Source organism: Ovis canadensis, chromosome 3, assembly GCF_042477335.2.
Source record: "Ovis canadensis isolate MfBH-ARS-UI-01 breed Bighorn chromosome 3, ARS-UI_OviCan_v2, whole genome shotgun sequence".
NCBI lineage: Eukaryota > Metazoa > Chordata > Mammalia > Artiodactyla > Bovidae > Ovis > Ovis canadensis.
In genome coordinates, this window is record NC_091247.1 from 142,810,704 (window position 1) to 142,831,493 (window position 20,790).

Below are 20,790 nucleotides of genomic sequence, written 5' to 3' on the forward strand. Positions count from 1 at the left end.
GCTTTGTGGTCAACTTGTAGTAATGGAGGAGGCATGCTGCCCGATCAATCTGAACTCAATACTGATACAAAGTTAATAACATGATGTGGGCATCATCATGTAGATACAGATATCATTGTGTTGCAAGGGTCATCTTCTTCCTCTCTGCCAAAATGAATACCCTACCCCATCCATCCATCCCTCAGCTGACCAGCTCATCTCCCAATTGACAGCCTGCTGTATGTTACTGTGTCCAACAGTGATGGATCAAGCTCATCACTGCATTCCTACTTTTGGCCTTCAAATACTCTTCTCAGCCTATAAGACCTTTTACAACCATATTTGATCCTATCACCTTTGCCCTGTTGACTCATTCTGTCTTCCTTTGATGATAAAAACCCAAGCGTCATCTATTCAAGTCCTTGAAGGCTAGGTCAGATGCAGTCCAATTCTCCATTAGATATTTTCATAGTCTGAGAATTAATCTTGAAGCAGAGATTCAGATTTTTAACTCTGAAAACTAGAGGTAACTGTCCCTCTACTGCTTTCCTCTTTTCCCTAGGCCCAAAGATCTAAAATGCCTCAGGAAGACACTCTAGGGTGGACAGTGACATCAAATGGAGGTAGAAGGGAAAGCTGCTGTTCTGTTCTAAAGATTCTTCATAATTAAGATCTTTCAGCCTCTCTCTGGGCCAGCTCTAATGTCTCGTGATACAGGCATGTAGGAACTTCTACTGGCTCATGTTGATCGAAGGCATGCACACGTGCCATGAGTCAAGCTGTGACCCAGCTGCCAGAACAGGCTGATGACATCTTAGGCACTCCTTCTATACAGCAGTGTGGAAAGCTAGGCAAGGGGGCATTCCCACCAGCCTCTTCACTGATCACCCTACTGGGCAAATTGCTACCCAGTTCTGGGCACCTCAAGAAGGATATGGACAGACCAGAGAGCTTCCTCCAAGGGGCAGGTAGAATGGGATGCGGTACTGGGTAAAGCAACTTGGAGAATCAAGGATGTTTAAATTACAAGAGAAACCCATGAAGAGCTATTGTCCAGAAATAGCAGGAACCCAGAGAGGACAGCTAAGAATGAAGAAAAACACTGCAGGGGTTTCTGGCAGTGTTCAGTGGCTAAGACTCCACGGTCCCAATGCCAGAGTCCCAGGTTCAATCCTTGGTCAGGGAACTAGATTCCACATGCCACAACTAAAGATCCCAAATGCTGCCACTAAGTCCTGGCACAGCCAAATAAATATTTTTAAAAGCAAACAAAAACAACCACAAAATAAAAACATCACAGCTCACTTGGTAAAAATTAGCTAGGACCAACAATGGACCATAGTGCCATCCATGTCATGAAGGACAAACAGGTAGAACTGAAGACTTCTAAGATTCTTCTCCATTCCCAGAGACTAGGATTTCACAAATTTTCCTGGTGTCTCAAGCCAGTCTATTCTGTCAAATATTTTTGGAGAGGGCAGAGATAGGTAGGGACAAAGGAACAAAATCTATCAAAACATGCTTTTTAAACCTTTTCCCTCACCCTTGCCAACAACAACAATAAAAGTTTTCAGACCCAGAGAGGCCTTGCCTAAAGGGAACCCGTGGTTTTCTGGCCTCCCTAGCACCCTAGACAAGAGGGCAATTCCAAAGTTGCTGGTCTATTTCTAGGAACTGGTCCAAATTCCACCAGAGATAAGGAAGGAGGTTTATAGCCTGTCTTAAATCGGATTGGTCTAACAAAATACCACAGATCAGATAGTGTGATAGTGTAAATAATAAATATTTAATTTCCCAAAGATTTGGAGACTGATAAATCCAAGACCAAGGTGCTAGCAGATTCAGGGTCAAGAGAGAGCCTTCTTAACTGGTTTGCAGATAGTTGGCCATCTTCTTGCTGAGTCCTCTTGTGGAGAAGAGAAAAACAACTATTCCCTTCCTCTTCTTAGAAAGATGATAAATCCTGGGACTTCCCTGGTGGTGCGGTAGTTAAGACTCCACACTCCCAATGCACAAGACATGTGTTCCAACCCTGGTGGGGGATCCTGCATAGGGCATGGAGCTACAAAAAAAAAAAAAGATAATAACCTCATCAGGAGGGTTGTACTTCTTGACCTCATCTGAATCTAATTACCTCCCAAAGTTCCCACCTCCTAATACATCATGCTGAGGGTTAGAGTTTTAACATGCATTTTAGGGGTACATATTCAGCCCATGGTAGTCAGAGTGAACAGGAATTTTTCTGTAAATACTGTGTTTTCTGTGGGAAAATTATGACATGTAGATAAGCAATGAGAAAATAACCTATAATCTGAATGAAAAGCTTTTGAAACTTTCATTTAAAGAAAAGAGCAACTATTTCTCATGACACTCTCTGCCCTCTCCCTCCCCAGTCACCTCTGGAACTGGTGGCCCTGGGTCTTTTGTCTGCTCCTCTCAAAGTGCTATTCAGCAATAAGTCTTTATCATTTGGAAGCTCAAAGATAGCCCCGCAAGAAGGAACAGAACAGTGAGCCCTTTAGTTTATTTATCCATCTATAAATATTTATTTCTGTATTTATTTAGTTAGTTATTTGGCTGTGTTGCGTCTTAGTCGTGGCGTTTGGGCTCTAGAGCAGGCAGCTTCTAGTTGTGACTCGAGGGCTTAGTTGCACTGTGGCATGTGGAATCTTAGTTCCCTGATCAGAGACTGAACCCATATCCCCTCATTGGAAGGTGGATTCCTAATCACTGGATCAACAGGGAAGTCCCCAGTGAGCCCTTTAAATAAGCTGGAAGACACCAAGGTTCTTGAGGATACTGCAGTTCAAATTTTAGCAGTCTATTACCCTAAGTATCTAAGCAATATAGTAATGAAGGGAATAGAGAAGTAGGGGGGATGTATCTACTAAAAGACAACTGCAGAATATTGGGGGAAAGGAGGCTTTGGAGTCAGAGAGGCCAAGTTACACCGCTTACTATTGTAAGTCCTTGTACAACTTATATGCAGAGTACATCATGAACGCTGGACTGGAAGAAACACAAGCTGGAATCAAGATTGCCAGGAGAAATATCAATAACCTCAGATATGCAGATGACACCACGCTTATGGCAGAAAGTGAAGAGGAACTAAAAAGCCTCTTGATGAAAGTAAAAGAGGAGAGTGAAAAAGTTGGCTTAAAGCTCAACATTCAGAAAACGAAGATCATGGCATCTGGTCCCATCACTCCAAGGGAAATAGATGGAGAAATAGTGGAAACAGTGTCAGACTTTATTTTTTTTGGCTCCGAAATCACTGCAGATGGTCATTGCAGCCATGAAATTAAAAGACACTTACTCCTTGGAAGAAAAGTTATGACCAACCTAGATAGCATATTCAAAAGCAGAGACATTACTTTGCTGGCTAAGGTCCGTCTAGTCAAGGCTATGGTTTTTCCAGTAGTCATGTATGGATGTGAGAGTTGGACTGTGAAGAAAGCTGAAGGCCGAAGAATTGATGCGTTTGAACTGTGGTGTTGGAGAAGACTCTTGAGAGTCCTTGGACTGCAAGGAGATCCAACCAGTCCATTCTGAAGGAGATCAGCCCTGGGATTTCTTTGGAAGGAATGATGCTAAAGCGGAAACTCCAGTACTTTGGCCACCTCATGCGAAGAGTTGACTCATTGGAAAAGACTTTGATGCTGGGAGGGATTGTGGGCAGGAGGAGAAGGGGACAACAGAGGATGAGATGGCTAGATGGCATTACGGACTCAATGGACGTGAGTCTGAGTGAACTCTGGGAGTTGGTGATGGACAGGGAGGCCTGGCATGCTGCGATTCATGGGGTCGCAAAGAGTCAGACATGACTGAGCTGAACTGAACTATACAAGTTACTTAATCTCTTTGAATTGATTCCTCACCCATAAATAAATAAATAAAGTCAGTTTGGTAAAGTCCTTGAGACACCCAATTAACTAATCTTTGTAAAGTATCTGTCAATCTTTAGCATTCATTGGAGGCTCAGTCTGGATTAGTTCCCTTCCCTGTGTTGCTCGAGGACACTGAAATTTACTCTCCACAGTCCAGGGGGCCCCTCCCCTACTAAGAACAGGTAACTAATCTCCTGGGCAGATCAGATCCACAAACATTGTCTAGTACTAGTAGCTTGTTTACTGTGAGAACTACACTGGGTTAAGAACTGGGGTTGAAATGAAAGGGGTGAATTAGAAGCCAAATACAGGTTTCCAACCCTATAAGGAGAGAGGAAAGGAGAAAAGACACAAATGGAGGTAAAGTTAAACAAGACAAAAGATTTAAATAACAGCTCAAGGTAATGAATGTTCCAAAACAGGGCATATATGTCTAATTGGTCACTGAACTAACTATGCAACTGGATGCTGCCTAGAGAAGGTGGAAATCCCTTCAAGAAAAGATGGAAGAAAAGATAATTGGGTTGAGCCTTGGAAGATAAGATATGGACAAAGGGAGATTTGATAAGTTTAAGAAGAGAATGTGTAGTGTCTTTTTGTATAGTGTTCTGAGTGATAAGTCAGTAAACAGAGATGCTTTTGCTAATTCTAAACACAGGCAATGGAAAGAAAGTTACTTTGCTTCCAACAAATTTGTAAACAAGGGCTCAAGGACCTGAAAGCAAATAAATTCGGTTACTACTTTCTCAAAGGAAGTCTTCTAGATTATTTTTCTCAGTTCTAAGCTCATTTCTATTTTTCTCAGTTCTAAGCTTAAACTATGCACTTTCCAGTTTGTTTATTGATATTTTACCTCTTAAAAATTTACTTCAGTTGTACATTCTGGATGATGATAAATCTCTAAGCAGAATTTATGTTAGCCAGTTGCTAAAGGAATCATATGGAACAGTTTGTGACTTGGGTGATGTCACTGCACCGTGTAAACTATAAAGGGCAGTGAATATTAGATTCTTAAATTTGGAAGCAATCTTCAGGGTCTTCTAGTTTGGCAAGTGAGATCAAGTGGAACCCAGGATGACAATGCTAGAACCAGAACCCAGCTCTTCTGATAATCAGCAATGTCTGCCATCTTTCTCACTACATCTGCCAATATTTGAGTGCCTACGTGAATTACACATGGAGATAAGAGTTTAAGAGTAACTGTATAAAAGACATATATGATTATTTTCCTTTAGGAACCCATATGGGGGAAACAAACAAATGCAAACAAATTAAATTATGGCAACTTGTGATAAATAAAGGGCTTCTCAGCGGTGCCAGTGGGTAAAGAACCCACCTCCCAGTGCAGGAGACCTAAGAGACTCAGGTTTGATCCTTGGGTCGAGAAGATCCTCTAGAGGAGGGCATGGCAACCCACTCCAGTATTCTTGCCTGGAGAATCTCATGGACAGAGGAGCCTGGCGGGCTACAATCCATAGGGTAGGAAACAGACACAACTGAAGTGACTTAGCACGCAAGTGATAAATAAAAGGACAAAATTAGATTGCTTTAGATAAGGTACTGGGGTAACATTTAAGTTCAAATCTGAAGGAGACCAGAGCCAACCAAAAGTGAACTGGGAAGAAGGAGGGGAAGGGAGAACTCTTCCAGAGAGAAGAAACAGCAAGTATGGCTCTTTCCTGGGCAGGAAAGAGATGCACAGGGTCCACCAGGAACTGAAGAAAGGTCAGGGTGAGGATGAGGCCAAGTTGAAGCAGCAGAGAAGTGCTTCCTCCCAGGTCACAAATTCAAATGCACAACTGGGCTGACAAGGCGCATTTGTTCAAATTTGCTAAAGATTCTGTAAGCCAAACAAAACACAGCATGTCTATGGCAGCCCAGAGGTCACCATTTTGTAACCCCTGAGGGCTTTTTTGTTTGTTCCTTTGTTGTTGTTTTGGCAGCCTCTAGCATCTCGTCGAATCTTAGTTCCTGGACTAGGGATTTAACCCAGGCCCTTGGTAGTAAAAGTGCCATGTTCTAACGACTGACCACCAGGAAATTCCCGGGGCTTTGTATTCTTACTTTAAGGCAGGTGAATTTCTAAGTGCAAGTAGACTGCTTTTGAGGGCTTTTGAATAGGGACAGATTTGTGTTTTAACAAGATCGTTAAAATACTTTGCTTGAGATAAGTGCCAGGGTCATTCAGCAGGCCCAACCCACTTCTCTGTGCTCTCTTCTCCTTCCATGCAACAAAGCCAAGGAACCAGCCAGCTGTATTTGGTTACTATCTCTGCCCACTCGCCCCTCTGGATTCTGTTCACTCCAAGTTTGGTTACTAAAAGGGAAATCAGCTCTTCAGGTCCATTCATTATCTTGCTGCTATATATATACACACACATATGTATAGATATTATATATACACACACATATGTATAGATATTATATATACACACACACTAATGTATGTATTTTGTGTATGACCTCAGTTGTGTCTAACTCTTTGCGACCCCATGAACTGTAGCCCACCAGGCTCCTCTGTCCATGGGATTCTCTACGCAAGAATACTGGAGAGTAGTTTGCCATTTCCTACTCCAAGGGACCTTCCCAACACAGGGATCGAACCTGCGTCTCTTGCCTCTCCTGCATTGGCAGACAGATTCTTTACCACTGCACCACCTGGGAAGCCCTATGTGTGTATATACAAGTGTATATTTTCAAGTTTCTACTGCAATCAGTGCTGCTGCTGCTGCTGAGTCGCTTCAGTCGTGTCCGACTCTGTGGGACCTCATAGACAGCAGCCCACCAGGCTTCCCCATCCCTGGGATTCTCCAGGCAAGAACACTGGAGTGGGTTGCCATTTCCTTCTCCAATGCATGAAAGTGAAAAGTGAAAGTGAAGTTGCTCAGTCATGTCCGACTTCGAGACCCCATAGACTGCAGCCTACCAGGCTCCTCCGTCCATGGGATTTTCCAGGCAAAAGTACTAGGGAAACAGAAAAGAAGTAAAAGTAACTTGCCCTGCAGAAATTTCAAGAGTAGAGAACTCAGTTGTATATTCTGGCCCCAACTCTTGCTCAGATAGTAATGGGACAGGATCTAGGCCACTAGAATTGCGTTCTTATTCTTCAGCTGGGGGCTTGGCAAAACTCAGGCCTTCTTTTCTCTGTAATGCTCCCTCTATTTGAGAGGAACAGTTTGAGTCCATGAAGGTGGGACTTCCCAAACAGTACCCATTATCAAGGTCATAGGAAGGGAACTTGCATTCCTTAATTTTGTGACAACCTCTCACATTTTCTAAAATCTAAAATGCTAATCACGCCTTTCCCTGAAGGGTTGTTCAGGTAAAGGTAAAATGAGATTAAAATCTAGAACGTGAGTGGCACATAGCAGGTGGTCAGTTAACGTTTGACTCAGCCCATGATCCCCTGTGGGCATTTCCTCACAAAGCTTCTGGTGGATACTTCTGTAGCTTTCTATTCCATTTTCTTTGGTATTTGTTCCGGCACACATAGGGGCTCCCACAAAAGTGACTGAGTGAAAATTTCTTGGTGGCTGAGGGTTCCTCGCCCCAACAAAAACACTTTCAGAAAAAGCTACTATGGATCTTGGGTTACTGGGCAGCGGTACCTTTCAGAACCCCTATGGTACTCTCACATCCCACCTGGCTGGCCTGATTCAAGTGGCTCATCTTGCCAAGGTCATAACGGTCGCTTATCAACTAAAGGAGGAGAAAAAGGCAGTTGCTTAGTTTTAGAAGGAGCACCGGTAGGCCCCAAAGATCCCGCCTCTTTCCACGGGGCAAGCCTATCAGCGTTCCTCTAGCGAAGAGCGGCAGCTCCGTAGAAGCCAATGAGTTCCGCTCCCTGGAATTATCCCGCCCATCCGTTGTGTCGTCACTCGGCCTCTTGTGAAATAGAACCCAGACTACGCTTCCCCTTAGCTTGCCTGTTGGCGGGTGTTTGCGTTGAAACTATACTGAAAGCCTGACCTTAAAGGGGAGGGAGCAGAGGGGAACCCGGGCCCTTTAAAGCGAGGTCAGCTGGTGCCTGCCCCTTTAAGGGCGGGGCGCTCAGACGACAGAATCTGAGCCCCAGATTACCCCGAGTTTCCGTCACAGGCTGCAAGGTAAGGCTCCTTCGCTGGGTCCGGGTGCTTGGCGGCGGCGGTTTCATCGCCGCTGGTCCTCCCCGGGCCCAGAGACACCCCAGCCCCAGTCATGCTGAGCAGAGTATGGAAGGAGCTGACTATGAAGTGCTATCCGTGCGAGAGCAGCTATTCCACGAGCGGGTCCGCGAGTGCATTGTGAGTCCGGGACCCGGGCTGGAAGGGTAGGACCAAGCTGGGGAGAAGCACGGGTGTCGCGGGAGAAGGAGACGTCCGGATCGGAGTGAGATCCCCTGGGCACAGCGCCGGCAGACCCTGTTTGGTCCTGGGGCGAGCGACCAAGAGCCCTGGTCTGACTAGTGCTTGGGCTGGCGAATCCCTAGAGTCTGCTCCAGCTGAGTAGCTGCGAGATAAACAAAGCCGATCGATTTCCGTTCCTCCCCTCTACACGCCTCTCCCCCGACCCCGCCCTCCCTCCTGTCCCCCCACCCCGCCCCCGCGCGCCCCTGATCGGAGCGCGGGTCTTCCCTTGTCTGGGAATCTGGTGAGCTTGCAGATCTCAGTCAGATGGTCGGAGAGGGATGGGTTTAACTTGGGGAAGGCTTGTTTGCAACTACTTCTCAAACCCAAATGATGTTTGATGAAGGGGAGATGAACAGGGATCTTTGGTGGGTTTCTCACTTTGGAGGAAAGGACTCTTTCTGGAGTGGATTCTGCCGTGTAGAAATGGAGAACAACTAAAGTGTCCCCTTCGTTTCCTCGCCCTTATTGGTGTTTCGTTAGAGACCCTGCAAGCCGAGTTTCCTAGCTTCGCAGTCATTCAGCGATTTCCTCTGAAGGGTGGCCCCTGGTGCGACGGAGGGCTTCTGGCTGCTTTCCTTACTCGCTCACTGCCACCTAGAGTAACAGCTAAAACTGTCACACAGCGAGGGACTCCTCACTTCTGGGCCGGGGCACCCAGGGGAGCTTAGGGGATCGTATCTTTCTTGCATCTGCTCTAAACTCTCATATCTTTACTTTCTCCTCTCCTTCCTCAGAGCCCTCACCCCAAATACTAAAGGGAAAGGGAAAAGTTTAGAAGAATAGAAGTTGGTGAGTGAAGGACCCATTGCGGGGGTCGTCCTTCATTTTTCTCAGGCTGGGCTCCAGTCTGCCCTGGGCAGCCTCAGATTGGAGGAGGGCTAAAGTGAGCCAAGGCATAACTAGGTCTGCCTTTATCTGTGAGGACTGGAAAGTAGGGAGTTTATCAGTCCATGCGTGGGAACTCCAGATCTGCTTTCAGAAAGCTTTCCTTGTGCGTTTCTTAGTGGAGAGTTGCATATGGCAGGGTTGGGCATATCCTGGAGTCATACCCAGGCCTTGAGCCAGTGGAGAGCCAGAGACCCACTTTCCTAGAGAACAGGGAAGGAAGAGATCTTGGAGAGAGAAGCAGCCTTCTGGATGTCGTCCCATCCTTTAGTCCCATTAGCTGAGGACGTCAGCGCTGGTCAAGGGCATCCTGAGGGCTTCTAGTACGTCTCCCACGTGGCTCCAATCCCCTGCTCTAGAGAATCACCTAGCCTCTGCTGGACCTACATGAAACTCCAGCGTGACCTTTTGAGCCCCCCCCCCCCCGCCCTCACCTTCCTGCTTATTACACATGCCCAGGGCAGAGCACTAGGCAGTAAAAATCTTGGAGCTGAAATCTAAATGGCTCATTCTACTCTACTTCCCTATTGTTAAAAGCTACAATTTTGTCCTAGACCCATGTTTCTCCTGGGGTCTGTGTCTTCTCTCTTTACATACATAGCTGTATGCAGATTCCCCATAGGGTCAGCTTCTCTTGGGGACTGGAGCACCTATGAGACTGATCCTGCCTTCTTGGCCCACTTCAAACACAATAACATCTCAAGATTCTCTGACCCTGATTGTGGATCCAGGGTAGGGTGGAAATGTATGCATGTGTAGGATAACCTGGTTAAGTCCTGCCATAAGTGTCCATTGGAGGACTAGTCATCAGGGGCATGAAACAGACCCTGAGAGACCTACCCTGGGAGCTGGAAATTACTTTAGGTAGGGATCATGGATTGATAGCTCTTAAAGATTTTGATCCCAGCTCTAGAAGCTTTATAGATGTGGAACCCCAATTAAAGCCTACTATTATGGGCAGGGCATGAAAGAGACTCTGGATTGGCCCAGAGCAGACCTGATCTTTTAGGGCCCCTGAATAAACAGAGTAGAAGCTCTGGGTTGGTCTAGGAACACGATTCCTCCTGGAACTTGGATCAAAGTGGGAGTGGAGGGAGAGGGAGTGGAGTGTCAGCACAATGAAGACATCCTCTTCTTCCCCTCAAATCTGCTTTTCCAATTATGTGCTAGGAAGAAATCCTCTCTGGTTCTGTGGCCTTTTTCAAATGTGTGGATATGTGCATCTCTAGGAGTCTTCTCTGCCCATGCACCAACCAGGGTTCAGCTGAAACTATTTTCTCCCTGGGAAAAAAAACCCTCATAGATCTGGACATAGTGCTCTGTCCCCAAGTGCATGGGTCAGCCCCTGAGGCCTTGATTAGAAGGAAGTAGTGGGGAGAAAGATGGAACCCCTGGATGTATGGAGTCTAGTTTGGGGAAAATGTCCCCTTGGAATTAACAGAGAGGCCACTGGAGCTGTGAAATGTTTGGAGATTCGGGCTTTTCATCTTGCTCACTTTCTGCTGCAGATCTCAACACTGCTGTTTGCGACTCTCTACATCTTCTGCCACATCGCCTTGACCCGCTTCAAGAAGCCTGCTGAATTTACCACAGGTACCTGTGACTTCCCTCCCTCCTGCCTGCCCTCTGCCAGTGTTCCTGTTGCTATGGCACCAGCCTCAGGGGAAGAGGGCTGTGTTGCTTGCTGGGAAAGTAGAGGTGTCTGTTCTTGAGCTTCTGCCTCCCTTCCTCCACAGGCAGGGACAAGGTGGTATAGTGGAGAGTCTAGAAGGAGGGCCAGTCATGTAACTTTTATGACCTCAGTTTCATTCTCTACAAAATAAAATGAGCCTAACAATTTCTATCCAGTCCATTGTTATTGTGTGGGCCAAATATGATGGCTAACGTGAAAACTCTCTGTGAACCTCAGCAGGGCAACTGCAGAGTGAATGTTGTCATGGACACAAGCTCTGTCATGTCCTCTCCTAGAGCTCCTACACCCAGGACCAGAGACCTCCCTAACCCCAGTGGTGATGGTGACCTTTCTCTTTGCAGAGAATGCATATTAAGGCTTTCAGTAGGCATTCTGTGATTGAGGGGGACGCACTTGTCCCAGTTCCTAACTCCAGATCTTCCGGTCCTGGCCGGAACCTCTCCTCCCCTCCAGATGGCTTCATGCACCCTCAGCCAAGGAGGCAGCTACTCCTCAGTGTGATTCCCCTGGGGACTTTCTCTGTGATTTCCAACCCCTCTCCCCATTTCCCTTCACTCTACCTTGCCACTGATGTAGGCAAGCTGGTTATTTATTGTATTTTCAGCTTACAAAGAGGAACCTAGGGACTTCCCTGGTGGTCCAGTCGCTAAGACTCTGAGCTTCCAGTGCAGGGGGCCCAGGTTCGATGCCTGGTCAGGGAGCTAGATCCCACATGCTACAACTAAGGCCCAGAGCAGCCAAATAAATAAATAAAATTTAAAAAAAAAATTAAAAAAAAAAAGGAACCTATGGTGGAGAAGATGTGGGGAAGGAGGGAAGTGGGGGAATTTCATGCTCTCACCCCCTGGACCACTGATCTTTAAGCTGCCACCCCGGCAGAGTGAATTGTGGGGTTCATAGTGTGAGATCTCCTGAGCCTCCTGTCCAGCTCTGCCTTGGTGGGCCCAGGCCCCTCTTCAGGGGACAGGGAGGGAGCAGGAGGGCGCTGTGTGACACAGATGGTTCCCAGAGCTGCCCACTGATGACCTGCCTCTTCCCCGTGCCTCTGTCTTTTGTAGTAGATGAAGAAGATGCCACAGTCAACAAGATTGCGTAAGTACTGCTGCCTCAATGCCTGGCACTGGTAGCCTTTGGAAGCTGGGATCTAGTGAGGCCCTGGGAGCAGGGAGAGAGTGAGATGTCAGAAACAATTTCTGCTTCTGCCCTATTTCTGCTTTTTTCCGGCTTTACACCATCCTGGGGACTCTTGGAAAAGCTGCTCTTCCTGTCTGCCTGGTTTGGCCGAAAGCTTCAAGGAGCCTCTGGGCCTGGAACTGTCTGCTGGGGGCCTGAGTCACTAGAAGCACCTCCTACTTGGCTCCACCTCCCAGCAGCCATCAGAGAAGGGGTGGGGTAGGGATGCAGACTGATGGAAATGCCAGGGGATGGGGAAGGAGGAACCCCCAAGGGGTGGGGCTTGCTTGATTCTGAGAGAATGGCCCTAACTGTAGGCTATTATTATTCACTAGCACCTATAGAGAAAAATATAGAGATGACTCCTCTGGCTCAACAGACAACAAATTAAAAGGCAACCCCCACTCTCATCCCTCATGGACCAACTAAATAAGTGTCCCTACTTTTGAGCTGATGCAATCTAGGGCACAGGTCTTGGCTGTGAAGCTGGGTTTCAACTCCCCTTGTCTCCCTCTGCCTTAGTGCCCTTATGCATATGGGGTGACCCTACTCTCTCCAGGCTCAGAAATCCACATCCCTGAGGTGAGCAGAGAAGTCAGGCCCATAATCTTGGCATCTTGCCTGGCACACCCTACAGACACTGTGGGAAGACCACATTCCTGGGGACAGTCTGGGCAAGTGACATGGCTGGTGACCAGGTTCCCATGAATTCCTGAGATGTGCCCATCTCACGTGCCAAGGCTTCCCTGGAGGTGAAGGCTGGGGTATGAGGCAGCAGGTAGAGTGCCAGCTCTTTCCCTGGGTCTGTCATTGCTCCAGCTGGTTCTAGGAGTCACAGGTGCCCATGGGATGGATAGGGCTTCTTGGGCCCAGGGGAGTGAATGTTGGCGCTAAGCAGGGGCACTACCCCTTCTCTGCCCAGGCTCGAGCTGTGCACCTTCACCCTGGCAGTCGCCCTGGGCGCTGTCCTGCTCCTGCCCTTCTCTATCATCGGCAACGAGGTGCTGCTCTCACTGCCTCGGAACTACTATATCCAGTGGCTCAACGGTTCCCTCATCCACGGTGCGTCGATCCTGGTTGCCACTGAGGATGGGGACAGGGGGGCAGATCGGGTCAGGCAGATGCAGACAGCCTGGGGCTAGTCAGTCATAGATCACCCTGTCCCTTCCACTTTCCCTTGTCACGTGGTCAGTCCTCAGTGGGTTGGGGCATCCCACTTAATGACCATCTCTGCTTTTCGTTTTTTGCACTAGGCCTCTGGAACCTTGTTTTTCTCTTCTCCAACTTGTCCCTCATCTTCCTCATGCCCTTTGCATACTTCTTCACTGAGTCTGAGGGCTTTGCTGGCTCCAGAAAGGTGAGTCGGGGAATGTATCAATCAATCAATGCAGACCAGAAACAGTATTCCACTGAGACGGTTCAACTGAAGAGGTTTTAATGAAGAGACTATTTGCAGAGGTTTAGTCAGCACTGAGGAGCTTGAGGCACTAGTGACAACAGGAAGTCGTTACCATCCCTAGGCCTGAGGGAGCCAAAGGAAGAAATAATTTCTGATAGTTGAAGCTGAAGAGGTGTGGCCACCCAAGAGAGGAGCTAGTGTCAGAGGTGCCAAAGGTGGGAGGAAACACAGAAAAACACCCTGGCCTCTCTGTCTTTCTACCTTCGACTCTCCTGCCAGCCCTCTCCATTGAGCAAGATGAACAGAAAACTAGAGCTTGATTTTTTTTTTAAGTGTCTTGTGGGATCTTAGTTCCCAGACCAGGAATTGAACCCATGCCCCTTGCAGTGGAAGCGCAGAGTCGTAACCACTGGACTGCTAGGAAAGTCCCAAGAGGACAAAGAGCTGGTGTCATGCAGACCTCAGGGGTCAGCTTCCCAGGGCAAGGCAAGGATGGAGAAGGGGTCTGGGAAGGGGGATTGCAAATGAAGAATATCTAGTAGAGGGACTGGCCCCAGACTGCGGGGTAGGAGGACAGAGTAACTAAGAAGAAGAAGAGGGAAACACCCTCTGTTGCCTCCTGAATCCAGTCCTCTCTGATTCCCAAGCCAGGCTGCCGTCTCCCCTGTCTCCTTCCTTCCCCACACTGCCCTCCCCACCCCTGAAACCTACTGCCTCCTCCCACAGGGCGTCCTGGCCCGGGTCTATGAGACGGTGGTGATGCTGATGCTCCTCACTCTGCTGGTCCTGGGCATGGTGTGGGTAGCCTCTGCCATTGTGGATAACAACAAGGCCAGCAGGGAGTCCCTCTATGGTGAGAAGACCAGCTTCCTCCCCACCCCTCAGCCAGCTCACGTTCCTCTGTCTGGAACGAATGTATCCCTCTAAGGCGGCGAAAGTTGGGACCTTTTCCCTTAGACTGAAGTTTCAAAACTCATGGGCTTCAGGCCACATCTAGCCTGTGGAAGTGTTCCACTGGGCCCATGCAGTGAGTTAAAAAAAATATGAGTCTGTTGAAATTGGGAGATCTCACACTGATATCCAGGTTTCTGGTTGTGCTTAAGCAGGTTGAGGATCTGGCCACACTAGGCCCCGGTGACTTGGGCCAAACAGTGGCTGTGCCCTTTAGAGGGGGCTGAGGATCTGCAGTTTGCTGTAGTCTCTGCCACTGCCTCTCCTGCCGCCCAGTCTTCCTCATCTTCATGACTTACCTCGCCCGTACAGACTTCGGTGTCGCACCCCTGCCTGGTCTCTGGGGCCTGTCAGCCCCTAGTAAGCAGGAGGAGAGAGCTGGGCTGACAGTCCTTTTTTTTTCATCTTCAGACTTCTGGGAGTACTACCTCCCCTACCTCTACTCCTTCATCTCCTTCCTTGGGGTCCTGCTGCTCCTGGGTGAGTGTCCAGAGCTGGGGAGGGGGTGGGGAAGGTCCCGGGGCCAGAGCACCCCCGGTAGAGGGTGGAATGCAGGGGCGGGCAGGGCAGGAGGTGGAGAGAAGGCTCTGGCGGGTGACCGCCTCCTGTCCCCACAGTGTGTACCCCACTCGGCCTCGCCCGCATGTTCTCGGTCACTGGGAAGCTGCTGGTCAAGCCCCGGGTATGTAGTGCTCCTTGTCCTTGGACCCTGCCGGGGGAGTTTCTGAAGAGCTGGAGCCCATCTGTGAAGCCACTGTCCAGCTGTTCTGTGCACACCTTGCAGAGGGCCACAGCCTTTGCTGGCTCCTGTATCCTTGACCCCCAACATCTGGAGCTGGTCACCAGACACACAAAGCAGAACACAAGACTGTTGGGAGGGACTGGATAAGGTCACTGGTCACAGGGTGGTGAATGAGGGGAGGGGAAGGAAAAGGACAATGGATCCTTAAGGTGAGCAGGGAGCTCTTGGGCTCCCATGATCAAGGAACCTCTGACAGTCCATCCCTCCCTTTCCTGACGCCCACAGCTCCTGGAGGACCTGGAGGAGCAGCTGCACTGCTCAGCCTTTGAGGAAGCAGCTTTGACCCGCAGGATTTGTAGTGAGACACAGTCCTTCCCAGATGGCACGATGGGCGTGGCTTGGGCAGGGGTGGTGGGACTGGGGGACAGCACCATCATCTCTGCCCCCAGATCCCACCTCCTGCTGGCTGCCCTTGGACATGGAACTGCTGCACAGACAGGTTCTGGCTCTGCAGACACAGAGGGTCCTGCTGGGTATGTAGGTTGGTAGGCATTGGGATGCCTGGCTTTCCCAAGGAGAGAAGCTCCTCCTTCCAGGCTCTTGCAAACTGTTTTCCCATTCCTGCACAGAGAAGCGGCGGAAGGCTTCAGCCTGGCAGCGCAACCTGGGCTACCCTCTGGCCATGCTGTGCTTGCTGGTGCTGACGGTATGTACACCAGACTTGGTGGGGGTGGGCAGTGGTAGCACCTTGAGTACTTTAGCCCTTCACAGGGAGGAGGAAGGAGGTGCAAGGACCTCCTTCAATAACAGTAGCTGCCTCTCAATGAGTACCTACTTTTGTGAAGCACATCAGTCCCCATTTTGTAGATGAAGAAACAGAAGTTAAAGAACTTACCCAAAAAGAAGAAGAAAAAGAAAAAGAACTTACCCAAGGCCACACAGGGCCTAAGCCATTATGCAGGTTTGCTCTGGGATGAAAATAAAGGTTAAAATCCAGTCCATCCTCTCAACTTGCTACATCATGGACTTGGAAATAAGTCTTATTGGTTTGGAGAAAGATGTATATTTTTCTCTTTTGCCTTTTGGGGACTTCCCTGGGAGCTTCCCAAGTGGTACTAGTAGTAAAGAACCTGCCTGCCAATGCAGGAGACATAAGAGATGCAGGTTTGATCCTTGAGTTAGTAAGATCCCCAGAGGAGGGCATGGTAATCCACTCCAGTATTTTTGGCTGGAGAATCCCCGTGAACAGAGGAGCCGGGTGGGCTACAGTCCATAAGGTCTCAAAGAGTTAGACACGACTAAAGTGACTTAGCACGCACGCATGCACGGGACCTCCCTGGCAATCCAGTGGTTAAGACTCTGCACTTCCACTGAAGAGGGCATGGGTTCAATCCCTGGTCGGGGGAACTAATATCCCATGAACTGTGTGGCACGTCCAAAAACACCCCAAACAAACAAACAAAACTATTTGGGCTTTTTGCTTCTGCACCTGGAAGTCTGCTGTAAGATACTCTCAAAGGTGCTCTGTTGCTAGCATTAACCTTTGGGAGGTCCCACACAGCTAACTGAAAACCGAAAGTGATGGGCCAGAGAGTCTGCTCTTAACATTCTCAACTTTGGATACATCTGTGGGCTGGGACAGCGGTGGGAGTCCATGACCTTGCCTCCCACAGGGCCTGTCTGTGCTCATTGTGGCCATCCACATCCTGGAGCTGCTCATTGACGAGGCTGCCATGCCCCGGGGCATGCAGGTACGGAGCTGCACCCCCCCCCACCCACCCACCACATCTTTTGGGGGAGGGCCTAAGCAAGACTGGGTGAGGGGCGGAAGGGGAGGCCAGAGGGGAGGCCGGGCGCTGGTGGTGGTGGTGACGATGGGCAGTGCTGCACAGTGACACCTCTTTGTCCCTCAGGATGCCTCCCTGGGCCAGGTCTCCTTCTCCAAGCTGGGCTCCTTTGGTGCCGTCATTCAGGTCGTCCTTATCTTGTATCCTTCTGGAAATCCACCATTGCCTCTCTTCTTCAAACCCATCTCCTCTAGGGCTCTGGGCAGAGCTACAGTGGGAGTGAGGGGGAAGCGGGCAAGACTTGGCCAGCCCGATGTTCAGAAAGAAGAAAACAAGTTGATTCAAAAGGAGGGCTGGGGGAAGAGAGGGCCATCCCCTTTGAGACAAGGCATTGATCCCTGGGAGTGGGCCAGTTCTTCCCTAACCCAGTGGCAGTTACCTGATGGTCTCCTCGGTCGTGGGCTTCTACAGCTCTCCACTCTTCCGGGGACTGCGGCCCAGATGGCATGACACGGCCATGACTCAGGTAGCCGGGAACCTGCCAGACGGGAGTGGAAGAAGCATCCTGAGGGTGTCCCTGGGCACTTTTCTCACTCCCCTTTTCTCACTCCCACCCAGATAATTGGGAACTGTGTCTGTCTCCTGGTTCTAAGCTCAGCACTTCCTGTCTTCTCTCGAACCCTGGGTAAGTAGCAAAATGAGGTAAGGGAACTGGCTTGTTTTGAGTAGCTACTGGTACTAAGCAGACCCGTTATATTCTTGCTCTCTCTGATTCCCACAACAAACCTATGAGGAGGTATTACCTCCATTATACAGATGGAGTAACAGAGGCTCTATAAAGTGCTGTGCTGGGATTCAGAGTAGTGTTGCTTCAAAGCTCGTATTTTTTCCATTTGCTACATCCCATGGCCCCTCCTATTTACTTCCATTTTTTTCAGTGAAGAAGCACCACTTTCCCCAAAATCTTTTTTTGAGGGATCATCTGATAAACATACTTTTTTTTTTTTTCTGGCTGCACCCATAGGGCATGTGGGATCTTAGTTCCCCAACCAGGGATTGAGCCAATGCCCCCTGCAGTGGAAGTATTGAGTCTTAACCACTGGACCACCAGGGAAGTCCCAACATTCTCATTTTAGAGATGAGAAACAGGAGAGCTACTTGATTTACCCAGAGTTACACAGCTAGCTTGAGGCAAGGCTGAGTCAGGCCAGAACCTCTGTATCCTGAGCCCCAGTCGAGTGCTTTTTCTGCACACTGGGCATCAAATGATAAGCTCAACTCTCCTCCCATCTTTAGAGCTAGGATCTAGATGATGGTGGGTGAGAAGGGGAAACTATGTGACTCCCCTACTACTTCAGGGTAAACTAGTTACACTTTTGAGCATTACCTGGGAAAAGTGTTCACTCCAAGGCAGTAGGGGAGTTGCATAGGCTCCCCACCTCCCCCGCCATTATCATCCATCTATTGTACGTTATCAGTCATGTCCTATTCTCCGCAACCCTATGGACTGTATCCTGCCAGGCTCCTCTGTCCATAGGATTCTCCAGGCAAGAATACTGCAGTGTGGAGCCTTTTCCTTCTCCAGGGGATCTTCCCAGCCCAGGAATCAAACACAGGTCTCCTACCCTGCAGGCAGATACACTGAGCCACCAGGGAAGCCTTAGTTAGTATTTAAATCAGTTCTATTTGGTTTTTGAGTTTATATTTTCTCTACGCTACCATTTCTACTTTATGCCTTGGGATTTAGGATACTTGGCCTGTGGGTCCAGCAGTTAGTTCCTTTTAGGTTGGAAGCTGGTAGGAAAAATTTTTTAAGTGGGGGAGGGGCTCAAGAATTTTAATTTATGATAATTATATTATTATTATTAGGGGCTCAGTAAGTGTTGGAATAGTGCCTCGCACATATGGCTCCTCAGGTGTGTTTTCTCATTTAAGTCTCACAGTCCCATTATTTTGTCTACTTGTTTTTTTAATTCCCTACTTTATAGTTAAAGAAACAGGCACAGACGTTTAAGGAAGTTGCTTCAGATCACAGTTAGATGGGGTGGAGTTCAGATATGAACCAAAGCAGCCATAATAAGAGCCCAGTTTCTCAGCTGCCACACTGCTCTGTCTACTAAAAAAGAACACTTGGTGACCAGCTTGAGGTTTCTGGCCCAGGAACAAGTAGCAGGCCCAGGGAGCTCCTTGGGACACCTGGAGCCAGAGGGGATTCCCCCCAACCCCAACACACACACACACACACTGCAGGAGAGGATGCCAGACTCTGGAAGGGAAGTTGGAGCAAGCCTAGCAGAGACACTTGCTTCAACTGCCCTGAACTGTCCCTGAGACAAGTTGGGATGTAGGAACAACTAATGTGTAGAAGCCAACCTATCAGTTGCAGTGTTGAGATGTGGCCACCAGGAGGCAGCAGAAAGCTCGGCTCTGAGACAGGGAAGGGTTGGGGAGCCTACCTCCCATCCTGGCCTTTGTACTTCAGGGCTCACTCGCTTTGACCTGCTGGGTGACTTTGGACGCTTCAACTGGCTGGGCAATTTCTACATCGTGTTCCTCTACAATGCAGCCTTTGCGGGCCTCACCACTCTCTGTCTGGTGAAGACCTTCACGGCAGCTGTGCGGGCAGAGCTGATCCGGGCCTTTGGTGAGAGGGAGTCAGGGCGAGGCTGGTGGGGTGGTTGTAAGGTGGAACTGTCTGGAACAGTGGTCATCCCAAGCAGGGTAGATGGCATACTCACCACCCATTCTGTGGCTTCTGAGGACTGACCTAAACCCTGCTTCTGACTACCCCCCTGCCTCTTCCCCAGGGCTGGACAGACTACCGTTGCCTGTCTCTGGTTTCCCCCGGGTGTCTAAGAAGACCCAGCACCAGTGACCTCCAGCTGGGAGTGGGAGGGAGAAACCTGGACACTGCCATCTGCTGCCTAGGCCTGGAGAGGCGCCCAGGGGTGGGTGGCCCTCAGGACCTGGAATCTGAGAGGGTGGGTGGGAGAGAGGAGCTGAGCCTTCTGCACTGCTGCGTAATCTGAGCCAGAGTTTGGGACCAGGCCCCCTTGCTTCTCTAGATTTAACTGTGGGCCCCAGCATGGGGTGGGGCTGGGGACTGGGTCTGGCTCCTGGTCTCAAATCTGTTTACACATCAATCTGCCTCACTGCTGTTCAGGGCCATGCCCGTAGCCATGTTTACATGACTTGATGTGCAATAGGGTGGGGTGGGGGCAAGGGAGGGTCAGAGCCAGTGGCCAACTTGGGAGGCAGATTGTCTTCCCTTGCCTTTGGCCCAGCAGAGCCTAAGAGCACTGTGCTATCCTGGAGCGGCTGTGGACCACCGGAGAGACGAGGGCATAGGGAGGAAAAGGCCACAACCATCAGCAATAAAGTTGATACCAGGGTTTTCTTTGGTTTTTTTAAAGGTCCTGTCTCTGTGTCTGTTTGAACAGCTTTGCTCCCACCAGTCCTGAGTCTACAGAGGGAAATAGAGGGGTCCTTCCCACCATTCATTGCCTCTCCTCTATCTGTATTCTGGGGACTTGGGTCTGGTGTTAGGCCATACAGTCAGGCAGTGGGAAGCTCCTCCTCCCTTGGCCTTGCTAAAGCCTGGCTGGTCACCTGACTTTTCCTTATACCCAAGCCTTATTTCTTGGGTGCCTTGGTTATTGGGGGTAAATAGGCATCAGCATAGGAAGAGGTAAAAGAAGGGGCTGCCTGACAAAGATTTGTGATTCCTACCTCTGAGAAGAGCCTAACTCTGTATTTCCAGAGGCTATCAGTGCCTTGAATATTCTGCAAGCCCTCCTGCTATCTTAGGGGTAAGAACAACGTTTCTGCTCATGGTTATGCAGATTGTACATTGCACAGCTTGCAGGGGCACCATTCACCTCTTAGTCACTGTGTGCATGGTTACTA

At 49.2% G+C, this 20,790-nt stretch overlaps 1 protein-coding gene and 1 long non-coding RNA gene across 3 annotated transcripts; one reads left to right on the forward strand and one right to left on the reverse strand.

The window, feature by feature from the left end:
- Positions 1–1,743: 1,743 nt before the first annotated feature.
- On the reverse strand, positions 1,744–8,341 carry LOC138437346 (uncharacterized). Its single transcript, XR_011255883.1, has 2 exons — positions 7,947–8,341; positions 1,744–2,041 (listed from the first exon to the last, which is right to left on the reverse strand). It is a non-coding gene; the product is annotated as an uncharacterized lncRNA (long non-coding RNA).
- Positions 7,726–20,296, forward strand: LMBR1L (limb development membrane protein 1 like). Of its 2 annotated transcripts, none has more exons than XM_069584476.1 (17): positions 7,726–8,149; positions 10,648–10,732; positions 11,891–11,924; positions 12,928–13,067; positions 13,259–13,362; positions 14,131–14,257; positions 14,767–14,835; positions 14,973–15,037; positions 15,383–15,455; positions 15,547–15,630; positions 15,727–15,803; positions 16,771–16,848; positions 17,011–17,084; positions 17,320–17,410; positions 17,503–17,569; positions 19,367–19,528; positions 19,692–20,296. In XM_069584476.1, exons 1-17 carry the CDS (start codon positions 8,078–8,080, stop codon positions 19,757–19,759), a joined length of 1,470 nt encoding a protein of 489 aa, XP_069440577.1. In that variant the 5' UTR covers positions 7,726–8,077; the 3' UTR covers positions 19,760–20,296. The 2 variants fall into 2 exon arrangements, with proteins under 2 accessions (XP_069440577.1, XP_069440578.1); XM_069584477.1 differs by having other exon boundaries at positions 7,747–7,972.
- The last annotated feature ends 494 nt before the right edge of the window (positions 20,297–20,790 follow it).

Excerpts from the sequence above, each read along its gene's own strand:
- LMBR1L (XM_069584476.1), top strand. The coding sequence starts at position 8,078 with ATGGAAGGAGCTGACTATGAAGTGCTATCCGTGCGAGAGCAGCTATTC. Across the intron at positions 13,363-14,130 it reads GCTTTGCTGGCTCCAGAAAG|GGCGTCCTGGCCCGGGTCTA; the intron begins GTGAGTCGGGGA and ends CTCCTCCCACAG. Across the intron at positions 17,085-17,319 it reads ATTCAGGTCGTCCTTATCTT|TTACCTGATGGTCTCCTCGG; the intron begins GTATCCTTCTGG and ends ACCCAGTGGCAG.